At 37.5% G+C, this 18,568-nt stretch overlaps 1 protein-coding gene across 1 annotated transcript in view; it reads right to left on the reverse strand.

Annotated features, from left to right (window-relative positions):
- Positions 1-18,101, reverse strand: part of auh (AU RNA binding protein/enoyl-CoA hydratase) — a 56,356-nt gene extending 38,255 nt beyond the window's left edge. Inside the window, exons 1-6 of the mRNA XM_051685033.1 lie at positions 17,850-18,101; positions 17,381-17,448; positions 16,634-16,721; positions 15,610-15,696; positions 15,286-15,378; positions 8,947-9,003 (exon numbers count right to left, since the gene is read on the reverse strand). Of these exons, the coding sequence (XP_051540993.1) occupies positions 8,947-9,003; positions 15,286-15,378; positions 15,610-15,696; positions 16,634-16,721; positions 17,381-17,448; positions 17,850-18,069 (613 nt within the window). The 5' untranslated portion in view covers positions 18,070-18,101. The remainder of the gene's footprint in view (positions 1-8,946; positions 9,004-15,285; positions 15,379-15,609; positions 15,697-16,633; positions 16,722-17,380; positions 17,449-17,849) is intronic.
- Positions 18,102-18,568: the final 467 nt, after the last annotated feature.

The raw sequence follows: 18,568 nt of genomic DNA on the forward strand, positions 1-18,568 counted from the left end.
TGGCGAGGCGAAAACCACTGCTAACCCAGAAGAACATTAAGGCTTGTCTGAATTTTGCCAAAACACACCTTGATGATCCTCAAAGCTTTTGGGAGAATGTTCCGTGGACTGATGAGTCGAAAGTGGAACTGTTTGGAAGACAGGGGTCCAATTACATCTGGTGTAAATCAAACACAGAATTCCACAAAAAGAACATCATACGTACGGTCAAGCATGGTGGTTGTAGTGTGATGGTGTGGGTATGCTTCAGGGCCAGGGCAACTTGCAATAATTGAGGGAAACATGAATTCTGCTCTCTACCAGAAAATCAAGAAAGTCCGGTCATCAGTCCGTGAGTTGAAGCTCAAGCACAACTGGATCATGCAGCAAGACAATGATCCAAAGCATAGGAGTAGGTCCACCTCTGGATGGGTCAAAAAAAGCTAAATTAAAGTTTTGGAGTGGCCTAGTCCTGACTTGAACCCAATTGAGATGCTGTGGCAGTTCATGCTCAAACACCCTCCAAAGTGGCTGAACTAAAACAGTTCTGCAAAGAAGAGTGGGCCAAAATTCCACCACAGCATTGTGAAAGACTAATCTCAAGTTATTGGAAGAGTTTGGTTGCAGTTGTTGCTGCTAAAGGTGGCACAACCAGCTATTAAGTTTAAGGGGGCAGTTAGTTTTTCACATGGGTGGTATAGGTGTCGGATAACTTTTTTGCTTCAATAAAAATAATATATATATATATATATATATATTTGAAAACTGTATTTTGTGTTTACTCAGGTTGCCTTTGTTTTATTTTCTATCTTGTTTGAAGGTCTAAAAAATTTTGTATGAAAAATACACAGAAATAGAAGAAATCAGAACTGTAGGCTACCCAGCTCTCTAGATATTGGTATAGAGCATAACAGCTTGGTTCCGAAAGAGAAAATCCCAATTATTTTCTCAACTTATAAACCTTTAAAGACAGACCTACCATGAGCTCCGAGGCTGTTAATGGATGGTATGTGCTCCTGTTGAAGCAACCAAACTATGTTATTTCAACTTCATCTAAAAAATATCATGTTAAATAGAGAAATTCCTGGTAAAGAACTTCACTCTCCGTAATCCACCACAGAAAGATCCACCAATCAGCGAATCACAGCCGACAATGTGCGCTAAACAAGCTCTGCATTAAACTGCCCACTTCCATGATGCAATGTGATGCACCCTACACTCTCAAAATACTAATATTTGTATAAATCTGAATATTTTGCAATATACTTCAGTTTGAATTAGAGCTGTCGAAATTAACGCATTAACGAATGTGATTAATTTCAAATGTTTAAAGCATTCATTTTCCTTCATAGGGTTTCTGCATGTTCGAAGAAATGAAATGTAAGACTTTTTAAGGCCAAATAAAAGTAAAATGTAAGACCACTTTCGTAAAAAAAATAAAAATAAAAAAACAGCTGGTAAATACAAAACCACTGATTCTACTTGGATGACTCTGGACATGTTTTTTTTTATATTCTATTGTGCATTTGTGTTTTCTTTTTTAAAATAAAACAACATTAAAACTCTAAATGAATGCATGTAGCCTAAACAATGTAGCCTATAATGTGACCGTTCTCTTTAATCACTTGCTTTCCAGCAAGACGTGACGCAATATACCAATGCTTTGGCAATGTCACTGCTTATGTCAAACATGGAAGTGGTGGCAAAAACCAAGTGTAAAAAGTAAACTTTTATTGGATTACGTTGTTGAAATAATATTCCGAGGGCTCTCGTTGACTGCTGTGGCTTCAAGCCATCAACAGAGTTGACTGGACTGAGGAGATCATTTCAACTCACAACTTTGCACTCTTGGCATTTTCTCAACCATCTTCTTGAGGTATCACCCTGGGATGCTTTTTAAACAGTATTGAAGGAGTTCCCATCTATATGCTGGGCACTTAGTGGCTGCTTTTCTTAATTATTCAGTCCAAGTCATCCATTTCAAAATTTTAGTTTTGTAATTAAATAAATTAATATGTTGGCACAATTATATTTTTGTCTACAAAACTAATTTCAAACATTTAAGCATACGCCTTCAGATCAAAAGATTTTTAAGATCACGAGAAACATTTCAGATTTCAAGTGACCCCAAACTTTTGAACGGTAGTGTATCCTAAAAACAGATTATTTCCTAAATATTAAATAATATATTTTCATATTATGTATATTATTAATATTATAATATTTATATAATTATATTATTATTTTGCTTATTCAAAAAAATAATAATAATTGACTAACTCAGATGTTAGAGAAAATACCTGTATGTCAGATCTAGAGAGATAGAAGATGAGAGATATAACAGGTGTAACTCTGCAGCTGAGTAGATCTGTTAACTTTACAATTCTTGTCAAAAGTAATGTGAAATAAGGAAGCGCCATGATTTGAAAGGCGTCAAAAGACACTCCAACCTTGAGCGCTTGCAAACTGTCACATTGACAGCTTTGTTGATTATAAGCAGGAGCTACAGCGCATCGCTCGCTTACAGAGATGCAAAATTTGCATTTCTGACTAACGGGTTTCTGAAGGTTTATACATGTGTAACATCGTAAATTCAGTAAAAATGTGCTTCCCTGTGTGCGCTCACACTAAACTCAAGCGTCAGCTGCTAAATGCACGAGAGAGAGAGATGATTATGATTAGCGCAGATTGCTGTTTTGTGCGTCTCCTCTATTCACGCCCCAAAATGTAAGACCTCAGCAAATGAAATTTAAGACTTCTTGTAATTTAAGATATTTAAGACTTTTTATGGCCTTCAATTTTAAAAAGTACATTTAAGACTAAGACATTTTAAGGACCCGCGGGTACCCTGCTTTAGATTGACATTTTATTCAGCTCTGTGCAAGTGCTGAACACCGGTTGGAATAGGGCGGAGCCGTTGCAATGTATATGGTGTCATTACACTGACATGCACACCACAAACACACACAACAGCGATTCCTTGTCAATGATGAAGTGATGGAGAAAGGACCTCTTATCCGTAATTTTTATTGTACAATAAAGCCCACATGTGATAGACGCATTCACATAACCTGCTGGAGTGAAGCATTGATATTTCTCCTGTGTCACATTGAGCTTCTGTATTTGGAGGAAGTATTATTACATGGACAGTGTCAATGCTAAAATTAAAATAAAATAAAAAATAGTTCACTGCAAGCACTTTTCATGTGGATTATGTAAATGCGGCTTCACAATTGCACGATTAATATTGTGGCGGATGAGGGTTTAAGAGATTTAATGCTCATTGCAATGAATACGCAAAATACAGTGACTATAGTTCTTTCAATTAGTCAACCTCCCACACTTAGATTTTGGGAACTGTTTAATGTTACTTGATTTGGTGTTATTTTAGTGCATTCTATCTTTATACTGTGGAATGCTTTGTTTGAAAAATGTTAATACAACATTGTTTATTTATAATTCATTTTGATAGAAAATTAAGTATATAGAGTAAAATTTCAGTACTTTCACAATCACAATTATCGAATTAATTTTAATCGCAATTAACTATGCAAAATCATACAATTAATTGCTATTAAATATTATAATCAATTGACGGCACTAGTTTAAATATTGCCTATTGTTTCTATTCTCATAATTAACAACTGTAAATCAATTGTTTTATATTTTTCTAAAGTTTTTCATTTAATTGCGTCATGCTTCATGGGACTATAGTTCACTCCCTCATGAAAAACGACAAGTACACTGTCTTGTACCTTTGTCTTTTTGTCCGATTTTCAAATACTTTGATTCAAATCAAAGTCTAAAATGTTATGATTCACCTCAGAGCTGGTTGGTTTGGTTCATGACTTAGAACTCAGAAATGTAGAACATGCAGAAATGCATGGGAAATATACGCCATTTGTAGGTTGACTCCCAGAAAAATGTAAACACAGTGGCACAATCAAAATGTTACTCTGTTTGAGCAGTCTGACAAGTAAATACAAGTTATTTTCTAGTGGGGCGAGATTACATGTCCAACCAATGGAAGATGGGTAGAGTGTATGGGAAACATTTTTGTAAAAAGTCTTTTTTTTTTTTGCAATTCCGTTTGGTGACCTTAGTGGAGCAGAAAGTACACACTTCACCTTTATACCACACTACATGGTCTCTTGGTTCTCCAACAAAACATGAACAGCTTTGAAAAAACTGAAGCCAATAGTAGAATGATTTTTTTTTTTTTTTTTGCTTGCATCCATCTGAATTCTCAGAGGAAGGCCCTAATCCTGGTCAATCCTGACCTTCCCCAATGGCATATTCATCCATTAATGTGCTCGAGGCATGTGGCCATGTGACTGGTCAGTGCATGGTGTGAATATTCCCTCACCATACCAGTGCTATTCCGACCCCACTGTGTGCTGAGTCACTGGAAAAAAAGCTTCATGTAGGCCAGAGTCCCTTGAGTAACCCAAGTAACACAAGCTACAATCCAACAAACTATTTTTAATTTTATATCACCAACTGGAAACATTCTGTGTTTTAAGGTCTACTTCAAAAATAATTCTCAGGAGACTCAGAAGCAATATGCATTTATCTTCGGAGACAATTCGAAAATTATCTTTGGAGAATAATAATAATAAAACAAAAAACATTGTAAATTGTTCATGAAGCCCTAAAGGGAACTTTGCCTTGAGTCGTTCATGCTGAGAGGAAGTCAGGGCAGTGTGTTATTGGCTAGAAAAAACACTGCAAGTCTGAGGTAAATAATGGTTTCTGGTTCAAAAATAGCTGAAAATTCTGTCATCATTAACCCCCTAGCTCTTTACCATACCACCATGCATCTCATATGCAATATTCCAAGTCTTCTGAAGCCATAAGATAGCTTTGTCAAGACACGTTTATTTGTATAACGCTTATCATAATACATTGTTTCAAAGCAGCTTTACAGAAAATCATATTGCAATGTTCATAATCAAATAAATGTCAAAAAGTCCCCAGTGAACAGCTTCATCAAACTTCTTTGATAATCATGCCTGATCGTTTTTGTCTTTAGGCAGCCAGTGAGCAAGCCAAATGTGACTGTGGCAAGCATCAAAAACTCCATAAGATGTTAGACTCAGCTGGGGGAGCCAGCTCCTCTCTGGCTATACAGTATGAGCATATTGCCAATATCAGTTAGTTTTGTGTAATACAAGGCATGTATTAATCAAGCAGATTAAGTTAACTATTGCGTAGACAATTTTTAAGACTAGCAGTAATTTATTGTCTGTGTATTCAATTTTAGCAGAATGAAGTGATGCAAGCAGTGAAGTGATATTTGCTGTTTAAACTGGCAAATAATGTGGTTGGTAGCCGTTTACTGTCTGTGAAGTCCATCTTAAAAACTGTTCCCTTTGTGAGGAACAGACAGAAATTTCAGTCGTCATTCACTGCAGCTTTTAAATCTCATTCTTCTGCATATTTAAACTGGGGCATCATGTTTGCTTACAATTCATGGAAAAAGAAAAATGCTGCTTTGAGATCAAAAAAGTCAAACCTGGTACTACAAATCAAAGCATCATGTTTAAATCTAAATAAAATTGGGAATGAGATTTCAGGGCTTCGGAAGAGAGGAAGATGTTTGGGTGAACTAGTACTTTAATACACATTAGAAAAGGATGTCTAAACAGATCCACCTTGTCCACAAATCAGAGGTTTACCTCTTCAGATGCTTTGCATTTAAATGGATAGTTCACACAAAAATGAAAACTCTTTCATCATCCTCATGTCTTCCCAGATGTGTATGACTTTCTTTCTTCTGCTGAACACAAACAAAGCTCCAAAAAGTATATAAGGCAGCATAAAAACAATCCATATAAATCCAGTGCTTAAATCTGTGTCTTCAGAAGAGAAATGGTAGGTGTGTGTGAGGAAAGATAAATATTCAAGTATTTTTTTTTTTTACTATATATTCTCCTCCATACCCACTAGGTGGCGATATGCATGAAGAATGCCAATCAACCAAAAACAAAAGTAGTTGGAAGTAAAAGTGAATATGGAGATTTATAGTTAAAAAGGACTTACATTTTGATCGGTTTCTCACCCACACCTATCATAACGCTTCTGAAGACATGGATTTAACCAATGGAGTCATATGGAATAATTTGTCAATATGTGCTTATTGGACCTTCAGAGCTCAGATATTTTTCTAAAAATCTTTGTTTGTGTTCAGTAGAAGAAAGAAAGCCATACATATCTGGGATGGAATGAGGGTGAGTAAATGATGAGAGAATAAACTATCCCTTTAACAGGCCAGCTAGCAAATTAGTTTAACCTTTTCATGAGTAGGGTCTAAATTCCCCTGCAGTGTCCCCTGGAGTGAGTTCTTTTGTACGTGACACTGCACAGCTGGTAGAGGGGGGTCAGAGTGTAGACGAGTATCTTTTTAAATTTTAATTTTTGATTTACTGTCAAAATAAAAAAATAAATAAAAAAATAGAAAATACTAAAATGTATATTTTCCTTTTACAATAAGGTGCAAGTGAGGGGTGACTGAGGGTCTGGCCCCTTGCCAGGAATACAATAACAGTGATTATTTATTTAGCCTGGCTCCTGGAGGATATGCATTTATATTGTACTGCATTTATTCACAAAAATATATATCTGTTATTATTACTACATAATTAATCAACTGTTCTATAACCATTTGATTATATTTTAATTCAATCATTAGTAATTGTATGAGAGAGATTTTAGTAATGATTTTATTATTATCCATGTTTTTATACGGTTCATAAAAGCAACCATGGCATACAACGTATCTACCTCATGTAATCATTTGAACTGAAACTTTGAGTTTCTTAATGATTCTATTGTCACATTGTGTGACTATGTGCTGCATCTGGCCTTGTATGCTTTGTGTTTCTCCTTATTCTGTCTTGCTTTTCGCAGATATGGAGGCGCCACATTCCAGCAAGATTAACTAGAAGGCCTCCCGTCCTAGTGGAGATAGCGCCTATCCATTGCAATGTCTAACTCATTCAGTGTTTGGATTGTTTATGATGCCCTGTACATGTGACTCTGCCATAGTCAAAAACCTCAAAGGATTTTAATTACTTGGTATCTTTTGGATTGCAAAAGAGGAGTGGTTATAACTTATAGCTAATTTGTGACATCTGCACATAAGTTCTGTAAAACCAATGATGGGAAATTGAGTAATGTTATGGTTAACTAATTATTGTTTGCACGAAGGTGGAAACAGACCATATTTGTAAAGTTCCAAGAGCTTTTTAGTAATAGGCCTATCAGAATCATAGAAAATGTTGTAATGTGACACCACTAATTCAATTTGCATATGACTGTAATTGCTTGTGAATGTTTTCTTTCTGAACTACTGGATTCCATTGACTTGTGAAGCAAATTTGAATGGCAGAGAACAATCAGTAAACTCTCTCTCAATTGATTGCAAACTTGAATCTGATTTTTTATTCCTCAACATTCATATTGCAGAACCAGCTGTTACCCCCAACAACAGTAAACATGTGAACAAATGGGTTATTTCTGCTGTACTGTATTTGTTTTATTTATTTAGTTTTTATAGCTGTAAAAAAAACAAATGAACAAATAATATCAGCAGCCAGTCTGCCTATATGCACTGTTTGACTTCTCAGACATGGTGTGTGTGTGTGTGTGTTTGTGTGACAAGCTCTAGTAAACAGACTTGGCTGTGTGCACTGGATAATCGCGCTCGATCAGCATGTGTTCACTGTGAGTATACAAGTTTTAACCTGTTGTAGTGGTGCTTTTGTAATAGTTTGGCTGTCAATTGCAGAAAACAAACGTATTGTATGCATGAAAAGACTGTTTGAATTGCTGTTTGTGTGAATGAAAACCGCATCTGCACCTAATAATCAGCAGACGTGGCTGCGTGCATGGGAAGATCGCATTTAGATATTATGGCTGTGCATATACAAGCTGCGAACTGTTATCGTGGAACTTTGGTGACAATTAGGATGTTTGTTACATAAAATAAACATATGTGCTTGGAAAGACTCTTTGAGTAGCTGTTTGTTTGACGAATGACAACCGCTACTAATGTAAACAAATGGCAGCAAGCATTGGAGGAAGATCGTGTTTGATGCATTGACGTATTGGTGTATACGAGCTGTAAACTTTGTATCGTGGTACTTTGGTGACGAGTTGTTGTTTGTATATAAAATAAACTTATGTGGTTTAAAAGACTGTATGAGTAACTGTTTGAGCAAATATAAATTACAGACGATTGACTAGCGCAGCCTGTGTCAGCACGGAAGCCGGCAGCTTGTAACGTAACTCGCTGTTGCAGAAACACGTGTGACGCTACTCTGCGGGGCCCAGTTATTAACTGTCACATATGTGTGACGGTACATATGAAAGGGTTAAGGGCACAAAACAGCACGCCTGCCACACAAGAAAAAATGTCTTGTGCTCACATCTAATCCACTCTATTTCTAGGGACTCAGAGCCCGCTGAATGAATCTCTAACTGGTTGGGTGAGTGCCTAGGCTCTGGAGACCTATTTTCATCCTGAAGAGAGAAACCCTCTGGCGGAAAGTCGATAAGGTCCAGAGCCCTTGAGTGATCCCCCTCATTGACTGTCTGGATGGAGGATTTACTCAAAACAAAGCTACTTCCCAATTCAACAACATGCCTCAAAATTGTGACCACAAGCAACGATATTTTCAAGAAGAGCTCAAACTGATCTGTCAGCAATACTGGCATAATCGCCATGACCGGGTGTGCTGTCATAGTAGTTTAGATTGCGTAGTTTAGTCTGTTTTTACAGAGACTATGGCAGACATCTATACCATTAGATTTCAGGTAATTTTAAGTGCCTTTCTGGGAGTCTTTGGGAACTTAATGAGTGCTATTTGCATTAGCATCTGATTGTTTATTGGACATTAGGCTTTCAATCTATGTATTTTTGTCAATCCAAAACCAAGGAATACAAGTATAGATAGAGACACTTACCTGCACCAGGAATAATGGCTAGTTTCGTCTCAACCAGTCCCATCTTAGCAGAGGTGGCTGTGAAACAGGTCAAAGTGAAGAGAATCAGATTTGTATTTTCAGATGAGCTCATGTCTTAAATGTGAGTGAAAGACAGAATACCACAGGGCCTGAAATTCAGTACGGGATTGCGGGTATTGTGCACAACTTTAACCATTCCCGCATGTTAAACAATCTTAATGTGGAGAATTCCCGCACTATTTTATTCACTTTAACATGTAGCTGAGAACTTGTAAACCAATCCAAACAGATGAACAAATCAAATCAATAATCTTTTCTATCAAACTGTTATTCCAGAATCTGTGCAAATAAATCAGCTCTTCCACATCTCTCTCTCTCTCGTGCAGCTTTCAGCAGTTCATTGAATGCTTGTTGAGTTTAGTGAGCACGCCCAGTGATGAAGTGCATATTTCCTGAATTTAAGATATTACAGATTTATAAACCTGTTCAGTCAACATGAGAATGGCGTCGTACCGCGTCTCTGTAAGCAAGCGATGTGATAAAACTATCGCTGCTGATTATAATCAACAATGCTGTCAACGTTGCAAGCATGCGACATTGGAGCGATCTAGTTTTACCGCCTTTCATGTCGTGGCGCTCCCTCATAATAATACAGCACCAATAAAGGCAGAAATAGCTAAATATTTTGTGTGCAACCAGAACTGCTCAGCTGCAGGGTGAAGAGAAATGCTTAAACTCCTGTTACAACTCTCATCTCCATCTCTCTAGAGCTCCATCTGACCTATACAGATATTTTATCTGCCATGTGAATCAGTAAATTTTAATAAATATGTAATAATATGCATATACATTAATAAACTGGTAATATAAATACTATAATGTTAATAATTTACTTAATATGAAAACACATTATTATCTATCTCTCTTTAATATACATTTTATATAAACAATGTTGTCTCAGGATTTAAACTGTTAACATTTTAAATGCATTTATACAACATTAAATGGCCATTTTTAATGATTATTGACTTGTACTCTGAAAAGGATAGTTCACTCAAAAATAAAAATTCTGTCATTACTAACTCACCTTCGTGTTGTTGCAAAGCTGTATAATGTTCTTTCTTCTTGTGGAACTCAAAAGGAGATTTTAGTGAGGATGTTAGCTTCAGTTACCATTCACTTTCATTGTAAGAAAAAAGTGACAGTGAATGGTGTAACTAACAACTAACATTCTGCCTAACAACTTTTGAGTTCCACAGAAGAAACTCATACAGGCTTGAGGGTGAGTAGTGATTACAGAAATGTCCATTTTGTGTAAACTGCCCTTTAACTACCTTTTTAAGTATTTTTGAAGGTATCTGCCAAGAACAACAACATAAATGTAAGTCAGCACATGATTGCATCACATCTCCAATGTACGCTGAATACTTAATCATTCCATCTAAATAAAACTAGAGGTAAGAATTGGCAAAAGTATCCCTCTGTGAGATTTAGGTGAGATAGTTGTAAAATTTCACATACATACATACATACACACACCCACACCAAAAAGTGGCCAAAAGTTTGGAATAATATACAGATTTTGTGGTTTCATAAGGAAATTTGTAATTTAATTCACCAAAGTGGCATTCAACTGATCACAAAGTATAGTGAGGACATTACTGATGTAAAAAAAAAACAGCACCATCACTATTTGAAAAAGGTCATTTCTGATCAAATCTAGACAGGCCCCATTTCCAGCAGCCATCACTCCAACACCTTACCTTGAGTAATCATGCTAAATTGCTAATTTGGTACTAGAAAATCACTTGACATTATATCAAACACAGCTGAAAGCTATTTTGGTTCGTTAAATAAAGCTTAACATTGTCTTTGTGTTTGTTTTTGAGTTGCCACAGTATGCAATAGAGTGGCATGTCTTAAAGTCAATATTAGGACAAAAATGGCAAAAAAGTGGCAGCTTTCTCTAGAAACTCATCAGTCAATCTTTGTCATGAGGAATCAAGGCTATACAATGCTTGAAATTGCCAAAAAACTGAAGATTTCATACAAAGGTGTAACACTACAGTCTTCAAAGACAAAGGACAACTGGCTCTAACAAGGACAGAATGAGATGTGGAAGGCCAGATGTACAACTAAAGAGGATAAGTACATCAGAGTCTCTAGTTTGAGAAATAGACACCTCTCATGTCCTCAGCTGACAGCTTCATTGAATTCTACCTGCTCAACACCAGTTTCATGTACAACAGTAAAGAGAAGACTCAGGATTGCAGGCCTTATGGGAAGAATTGCAAAAAAAAAAGCCACTTTTGAAACAGAAAACAAAAAGAAAAGGTTAGAGTGGGCAAAGAAACACAGACATTGGACAACAGATAATTGGAAAAGAGTGTTATGGATCTTAACCCCATTGAGCTTTTGTGGGATCAGCTAGACTGTAAGGTGCGTGTGAAGTGCCTGACAAGACAGTCACATCTATGGCAAGTGTTACAGGAAGTGTGGGGTGAAATGTCACCCGAGTATCTGGACAAACTGACAGCTAGAATGCCAAGGATCTGCCAAGCTGTCATTGCTGCATGAGGAGGATTTTTGATGAAAACTCTTTGAAGTAGTTTAATAAGTTCTTTTTTTTATTTTTTTTTTTATTAGCAATTAGCAAAGTTATTAATGTCCTGACAATACATTGTGATCAGTTGAATGCCACTTGTTGTGAATAAAAGTACAAATTTCTTTCCATAAGAGCAAAATTTGTACATTATTCCAAACTTTTGGCTGCCAGTGTATATACAGTGGCAAGAAAAAGTATGTGAACCCTTTGAAATTAGCTGGTTTTCTGCATTAATTGGTATAAAATTTTATCTCAACTTCATTAAAGTCACAAGTATAGACAAACACAATGTGCTTAAGCAAACAACAGACAAACAATTATCATATTTCATGTCTTTATTGAACACATCTCATTAAACATTCACAGTGCTGTGGAAAAAGTGAACACTTGGATTTAATAACTGGTCGATCCTCCTTTGTCAGCAATAACCTCTACCAAGCGTTTCCGGTAGCTGCAGATTACACCTGCACAATGTTCAGAAGGAATTTGGACCATTCATCCTTACAGAACTGCTTCAGCTCAGCCATATTCTTAGGATGTCTGGTGTGAATGGCTCTCTCGAGGTCATTCCACAGCATCTCTATTGGGTTAGGGTCTGGGCTCTGACTGAGCCATTCCAAAAGGTGGATTTTCTTTTTTTGAAGCCATTCTGTAGAGGATTTACTTCGATGTTTAGGGTTTTTGTTCTGCTGCATCACCCAACTTCTACTGAGCTTCAGCTGGCAGACAGCCACCCTGACATTATCCTGTAGGATATCTTGATAAACTTGGGAATTAATTTTTCCCTAAACAACAGCAAGTTGTCCAGGCCACGAAGCAGCCCCATATCATGATGCTCCCTACACCGAACTGCTGTGATGATATTTTCATGGTGGTATGCGGTGTGTTCTTTCCAAATAATTCAACCTTAGATTCATCAGTCCACAAAACATTTTCCCAGTAGCATTGTGGAGTGTGAAGGTGGTCTTTGGCAAACTGCAGGTGTGCAGCAATGTTTTTGTTGTAAAGCAGGGTGTAACAAATTTCAATGGAAAGGAGGCGGCGGCGAGAACCGGCTTGACAATATAAATAATAGTTTAATAATAAACAAACAAAAGACACACAAACACATACAGGGCAGCTGCCCATAATTCTCTCTCCCTCGAGCTGCCCTCTCCGGTCGCCTTTAACCCTCGCTCGCCTCATCAGGCTGATTTGGGTCCGGGCGTGCGTCATTCTGGCCCGGCTCCGCCATCCTCCATGCTACACTCCTCCCTGCGTTGCCTCAGGCCGGGGAGCCCCTGGCATTACGTACATTCACCCCAGGTCATCCCCGCCTTCTTCGACCTGGGAGGAGACGAGAGAAGAGAGAAAGAAGAAAAAAAAAACAGGCGAGGGAAAGGCAAACACGGAGCGACAGCAAGAGAGAGAGAGGAAAGAGAGAAAAAAGAAACTCACTCACCGGTTCTCTAATGTGCCATCGCGTGGTCCTCGATCACTCCTCCACGCTCTCAGGCGGATGACAGCCGCTCCTTCCCGGGCGGACTGGAGTCAAAACTCCAACCCCCAGCGGACAGGACGCCCCTCCATGATTCTTGCGGCCCGTGGGGACACTCCTCTGCCCCTGGCAGCGACCCTACCGCTCCAGGCGGTCGGGGAGTAGATTCCCTCCTCCCCTCGCGGACGGCGGTCTTCCCTCGACCCCTCCGTGTTTTCTGGCGGCCGGCAGGGCACTCCTCCGCCCCTGGAAGCGACTCCGCGTCCGGGCAGTCGGGCTACTCCGTCCCCTGGCGGATTGCAGCGGCGCTCCCTGGGTGGACGGCACTGTCGAGGACTCTATGACGGGCATCCCTCCTCCCTCCCGGGTTTTCGGCACCAGTGTAACACATTTCGATGGATAGGAGGAGGAGGCGAGAACCAGCTTGACAATATAAATAATAGTTTAATAATAAACAAACAAAAGACGCACAAACACATACAGGGCAGCTGCCCATAATTCTCTCTCCCTCGAGCTGCCCTCTCCGGTCGCCTTTATCCCTCGCTTGCCTCATCAGGTTGATTGGGGTACGGGCGTGCGTCATTCCGGCCCAGCCCTCCTCCACGCCAAACAGGGGCTTCCTTCGTGGTGTCCTACCATGGACACCAGGCCTGTTTAATGTTTTCCGTATAGTAGGCTCATGAACAGAGACGTTAACTAGTTCCAATGATTCCTTCAAATCTTTAGTTGTCACTCTAGGGTTCTTTTTTTACCTCATTGAGCATTCTGCGGTGTGCCCTTTGAATCATCTTGGCTGGATGGCCACTTCTAGATAGTAGTCACAGTACTAAATCATCTCCATTAATTGACAACTGTGGACAGATAAATATATCTGAGCTCTTCTAGATAACTTTGTAACCCTTTCCAGCTTTATGCAAAGCAACAATTCTTGATCATAGGTCTTCTGAGATCTCTTTTTTGTGAGGTATGGTCCATGTCAGCCGATGCTGCTTTTGAATAGCAAACTCAAAATGTTTGAGTGCTTTTAATAAGTCAAAGTAGCCCTAACCCACACCTCCAATCTTGTTTCACTAATTGGATGCCAGGTTTGCCAACTCCTGACTCTAATTAGCTTTTGTTTACATCATTAGCCTCGGGATTCACATATTTTAATACAATAATTTGTGTGTTATTATTAAAACAGATTGTGTTTGTTTATTACTGTAAATTAGATGAAGATCAAACCAGATTTTAAGGAACATTTTTACATAAATGCATGTAATTCCAAAGGTTCATATACATTTTCTTGCCACTATTTAAATGTCATTCAGCAAAATTATATAAAAAATATTCTCAAAATAAAAATTTGCAATACAATCAAGAATGTCTTCTTGCAAAAGTAAAAAAAAAAAAAAAAAAAAAAAAAAAGCTCAAATCCTGCCAGTTTATTTCATAGTTTGAATCCATGACAACACGTCAGAGGCATCTGCCAAGAATATTGGATGCTATTCCAAATTAAGTGAAGCTCATTTTCATGAAAAAAAAAATATATTTTCTATAACATGGCAACTTTGAGCCACAGTGCAATTACCCCGATTACAGAACCTAAAATAGCCACAATTTAAATGAAGCTGCCTTGTGAAAAAAACAAAACATATGATATGAAAAAACATTCAGTGCAGTGCAGGAAATGTGTTAACACATCATGTGCAGATTTCCTTGACTAAATCTGGATGTGTGAAGACATATGCTAGCTGACTGCCTAATGAAGAAATGTTAATTAATTTAAGAGGTGCTAACATACCATACAAACTAAGATATCAATGTGTCAATCAAGATAAACAATTCATAAAACCATTATATAATTTTGTGTTGTTGATCTCATGCTTGTATTACACCAGAGCTGGACGATATATCAAATGTTTAAGATATATTGATGATTTGTCTACAACATCGTTACAACATCACAATTTTAATGCGCTTTTTATTTGGCCATTAAGTTTTTTATTAGCCTACCTTTGCAATCCTTCCTTGTTTTGAGACTCATGAGTATGATAGCGTTAAGCTTTAACAGCATTTCTGATTTAATCATCAGAGACATAAATAGCATTACAGTTTACAAGTTCAGTCAGCTGATTTCAAATTCTGATGTTTTGATTAGAAGCGTATTATAGCATTAATAAATATTCTGTACTAAATATCATTAATATTGAACTGTGTGATCATAAATGGTTTTCGCTCATAAAGCCTCAAAGCACCAAACCACCACGTGTCCTACCTGCAACTCTGATGTCACAGGCAAGCGCCATCTCAAGACCGCCTCCAAGAGCCGCCCCATCAATGGCTGCAATTGTTGGCATGGGCAGATTACCTACAAACATTTATTCAAAAGAGCTAAATGTGTATTAACCATTGACGTGCAGAGTGGACTTCTTGAATCCTCAGCTATATACTAAATTTAATAAGAAATAAAATGTATACAATATTATACAGAACTGGCAAGATCTAATAACTGTTAGGCATAATCTACTAAAACTTTCCCTAACCGTGCATTTTCATTGTGACATTCTTTGAAATGAATGGTTTCAGCTGTTTTACTTACCTAGTTCTGTTATAAGTGTTCTTGCCTTTGTCACAAATGGTCCTACTTCACTTTGGTGCATTTTTGCTCGTTCTTTCAGGTCTGCACCTGTTCAGACAAACACATGCTGAGGAAATGTGTGGAGGATATAAATATACCCATTTTCTGATGTAAAAAGCTATACTCTGACAATGATTTCTTTTTACGTGCACTGAACTGTTACTTTTTGCCTTCTCTCACTAGGTCAAACCTTAAGTTAAGGTTTTTTCAGTACTACTGACTACAGTGCACAGATGAGTACTTTTGTATGACATTAATTACTTTAACAAAGTATGTCACAAAAAACTGCAAGTAACTGATTAGTGTGCCTGAGATGGCCTGGTGGCAATATACAGCAGTTGACAAACTCACTGACAAAACCAATGGAAATTTATTGGACAAATTTAAATTTATTGACAAAAATGAAATCCATAAAGTCCTTTTTTACTGTAAATTCTCCTTCCTGCCCAACAGGTGGCGATATGCAAAAATAATGTGAATAGCTAAAAACAAAAGAAGAATGTGGAAGTGAAAGTGAAAGTGGAGATTTATAGTAAAAAAAAAATGTTTTACTTAAATATTGATCTGTTCCTCACCCACACCTATCATATCGCTAATGAAGATATGAATTTAACCACTGGAGTCATTACTTTTATATCACTTTTGGACCTTCAAAGGTCTGATCACCATTCACTTGCATTGTGAGGACCTACAGAGCTGAGATATTTTTCGAAAAATCTTCATCTGTGTTCTGCAGAAGAAAGGAAGTCAAACACATCTGGGATGGGATGAGGGGGGAGTACATGATTAGAGAATTTTCAATTTTGGATGAACTGTCCATTTAAAAATTCAGGCTATTTCTCACCAAAACCATTTCATATGCCTTCAGAGGATGACGCACAAATTGCATGGACCACTTTTATGATACTTTTGGTTCCTTTTTTAGGTCTGAAAGCGAGTTGCTATTAACAGCCGAACCGGTATTTTTACACAAAGTGCTAAATACCTGCACAGAATATTCCAGGCGCCATACTGCATAAGATGACAGAACGCACTTTGTTGTTCTTCTTTACTGACTCCACGGCTTCAGACATCTATCAAAAAAACATGATAAAATGGAAATGATAATAAGGTGACATCACCTCCTGGTTGTCATTGTAGTTATCCAAACAAATTCTGGTATATTTCTGGCTCTTAAGAGCAGAGACACTGAAAGGGGACATGAGGCCCCCTGAATTTGGGGTAACTTTTGTATTCAATCAACCATGGCACTTTAACATAACACAGTAATGAAGAATTACCATATTATTCATGCACCATGATATGGTACTCCAAGGTACTTCAAAGGATACCATGGCACTTCGCTTTTAGCACTGTGAGAGAAGTGAGTAATACTATACAATAGGGTTGTATACTGTACATTAATGTAAGTTAATGTATTTGGTATCATAAACCAAATTTTTGTCATTAAAATTAACAGCATCTATTATATTTGGCATGTTCATTAGCCAAGCTATTGTTAGCACATTCAACTTTTAATGTTAAAAACGTATACTAGTAAACTATATATAGAAATGAACATTAATCAAGATTAATAAATGCTTTAAAAATATTGTTCGTTGTACATTCATATTAACCATTGCTGCATTAAATAATGTTAACATATAAAAGCCTATTATAAAGTGTTAAGGCAAAGTGTTAGGTAGTTGACAATACTGATCAGACACAGGAAAAACTAACACTGTAAACTCACCATTTTAACAAGGTTTTTGCTGATGGCATTTTTTGCCTTAGGACGATTGATCCCGAAAACAACAATCCCTGAAAATACAAGAATAATTACACCACAAACATAGTGACATAGTTAGGACGTGCCACTTTGTTTAAGAGTCCTTCTTTTCCAAATCATATCACGAGACAACCTATCTAAAAATGATTTCATGTCAAGAATATTTCATAACAATAAACGTCAGATGTTAAACTGTCCCTCAAGACAGCAAGAGGAACGTGTCTTTTACAAATGATTGCCACTGTCTTAAAGTCAAAGAGCACTGGAACAGTCATGTATAGGGCAGTCGACAGAGGTGCTGCAGAACAACGTTGTTGCATTTAACGCATTTACGTATGGTTTTCATTGCAATGTGCATATGTAATGAATGACCAATGCAACACTTGCAGGAATCTGATGCTCAAACTATGTGATCAATCACTGAATTGTCTACCTGAGTCATCACCGTCCAAGTATCTAACGATTAGGTCATCTCCAGACTTAACGTCGGAGCTGTACTGTCGGATTCCTCCAAAGGACGCGTGACGCACACAATGCGCCCTCTTTGATATCAATGAATGCAAAACATCTTGCGATCTGGACACGCCGTCGATAATGCTCGTTTGGGGTCGTATAAGCCGAAACAGCACTCTACACCTTGCAAAAGCCGCCATGTTGATGTGTTTGATGCATTTGACTTTCAACTCTGAACTGCGAGTGACGTGTTGTGAGGTCACATGACCAGCTGCGGCGGGCTTTCTCCTCATCCGATTCGAACGCGCGAGGGATTCGTCAACCGTTCTAGTTTGTACAGTACAGTTCCTGAGGTAAAAGTGGCGAACATATTGTTCGTAAATATTCGGAAATAATGATATATATATATATATATATATATATATATATATATATATATATATATATATATATATATATATATATATATATATATATATACAACATTACTGATGAATTAACTACAACCTTAGCTCTATATTGTGAAGGTTGCCTTGAACCCGACTCTTTACACTAGAAGGTAGTTGCGGTTTTGCATCTGAACTCAGATTTTACACAAAGTGGCGACCCAACAGTAAGAAAATAGTGTATTGTAAAAAAAAAAAAAAAAAAAAAAATTTAAATTAATAAATAACAAAAAAATTATGTTGATCAAACATG

This window comes from Myxocyprinus asiaticus, chromosome 43 (assembly GCF_019703515.2).
Source record: "Myxocyprinus asiaticus isolate MX2 ecotype Aquarium Trade chromosome 43, UBuf_Myxa_2, whole genome shotgun sequence".
NCBI lineage: Eukaryota > Metazoa > Chordata > Actinopteri > Cypriniformes > Catostomidae > Myxocyprinus > Myxocyprinus asiaticus.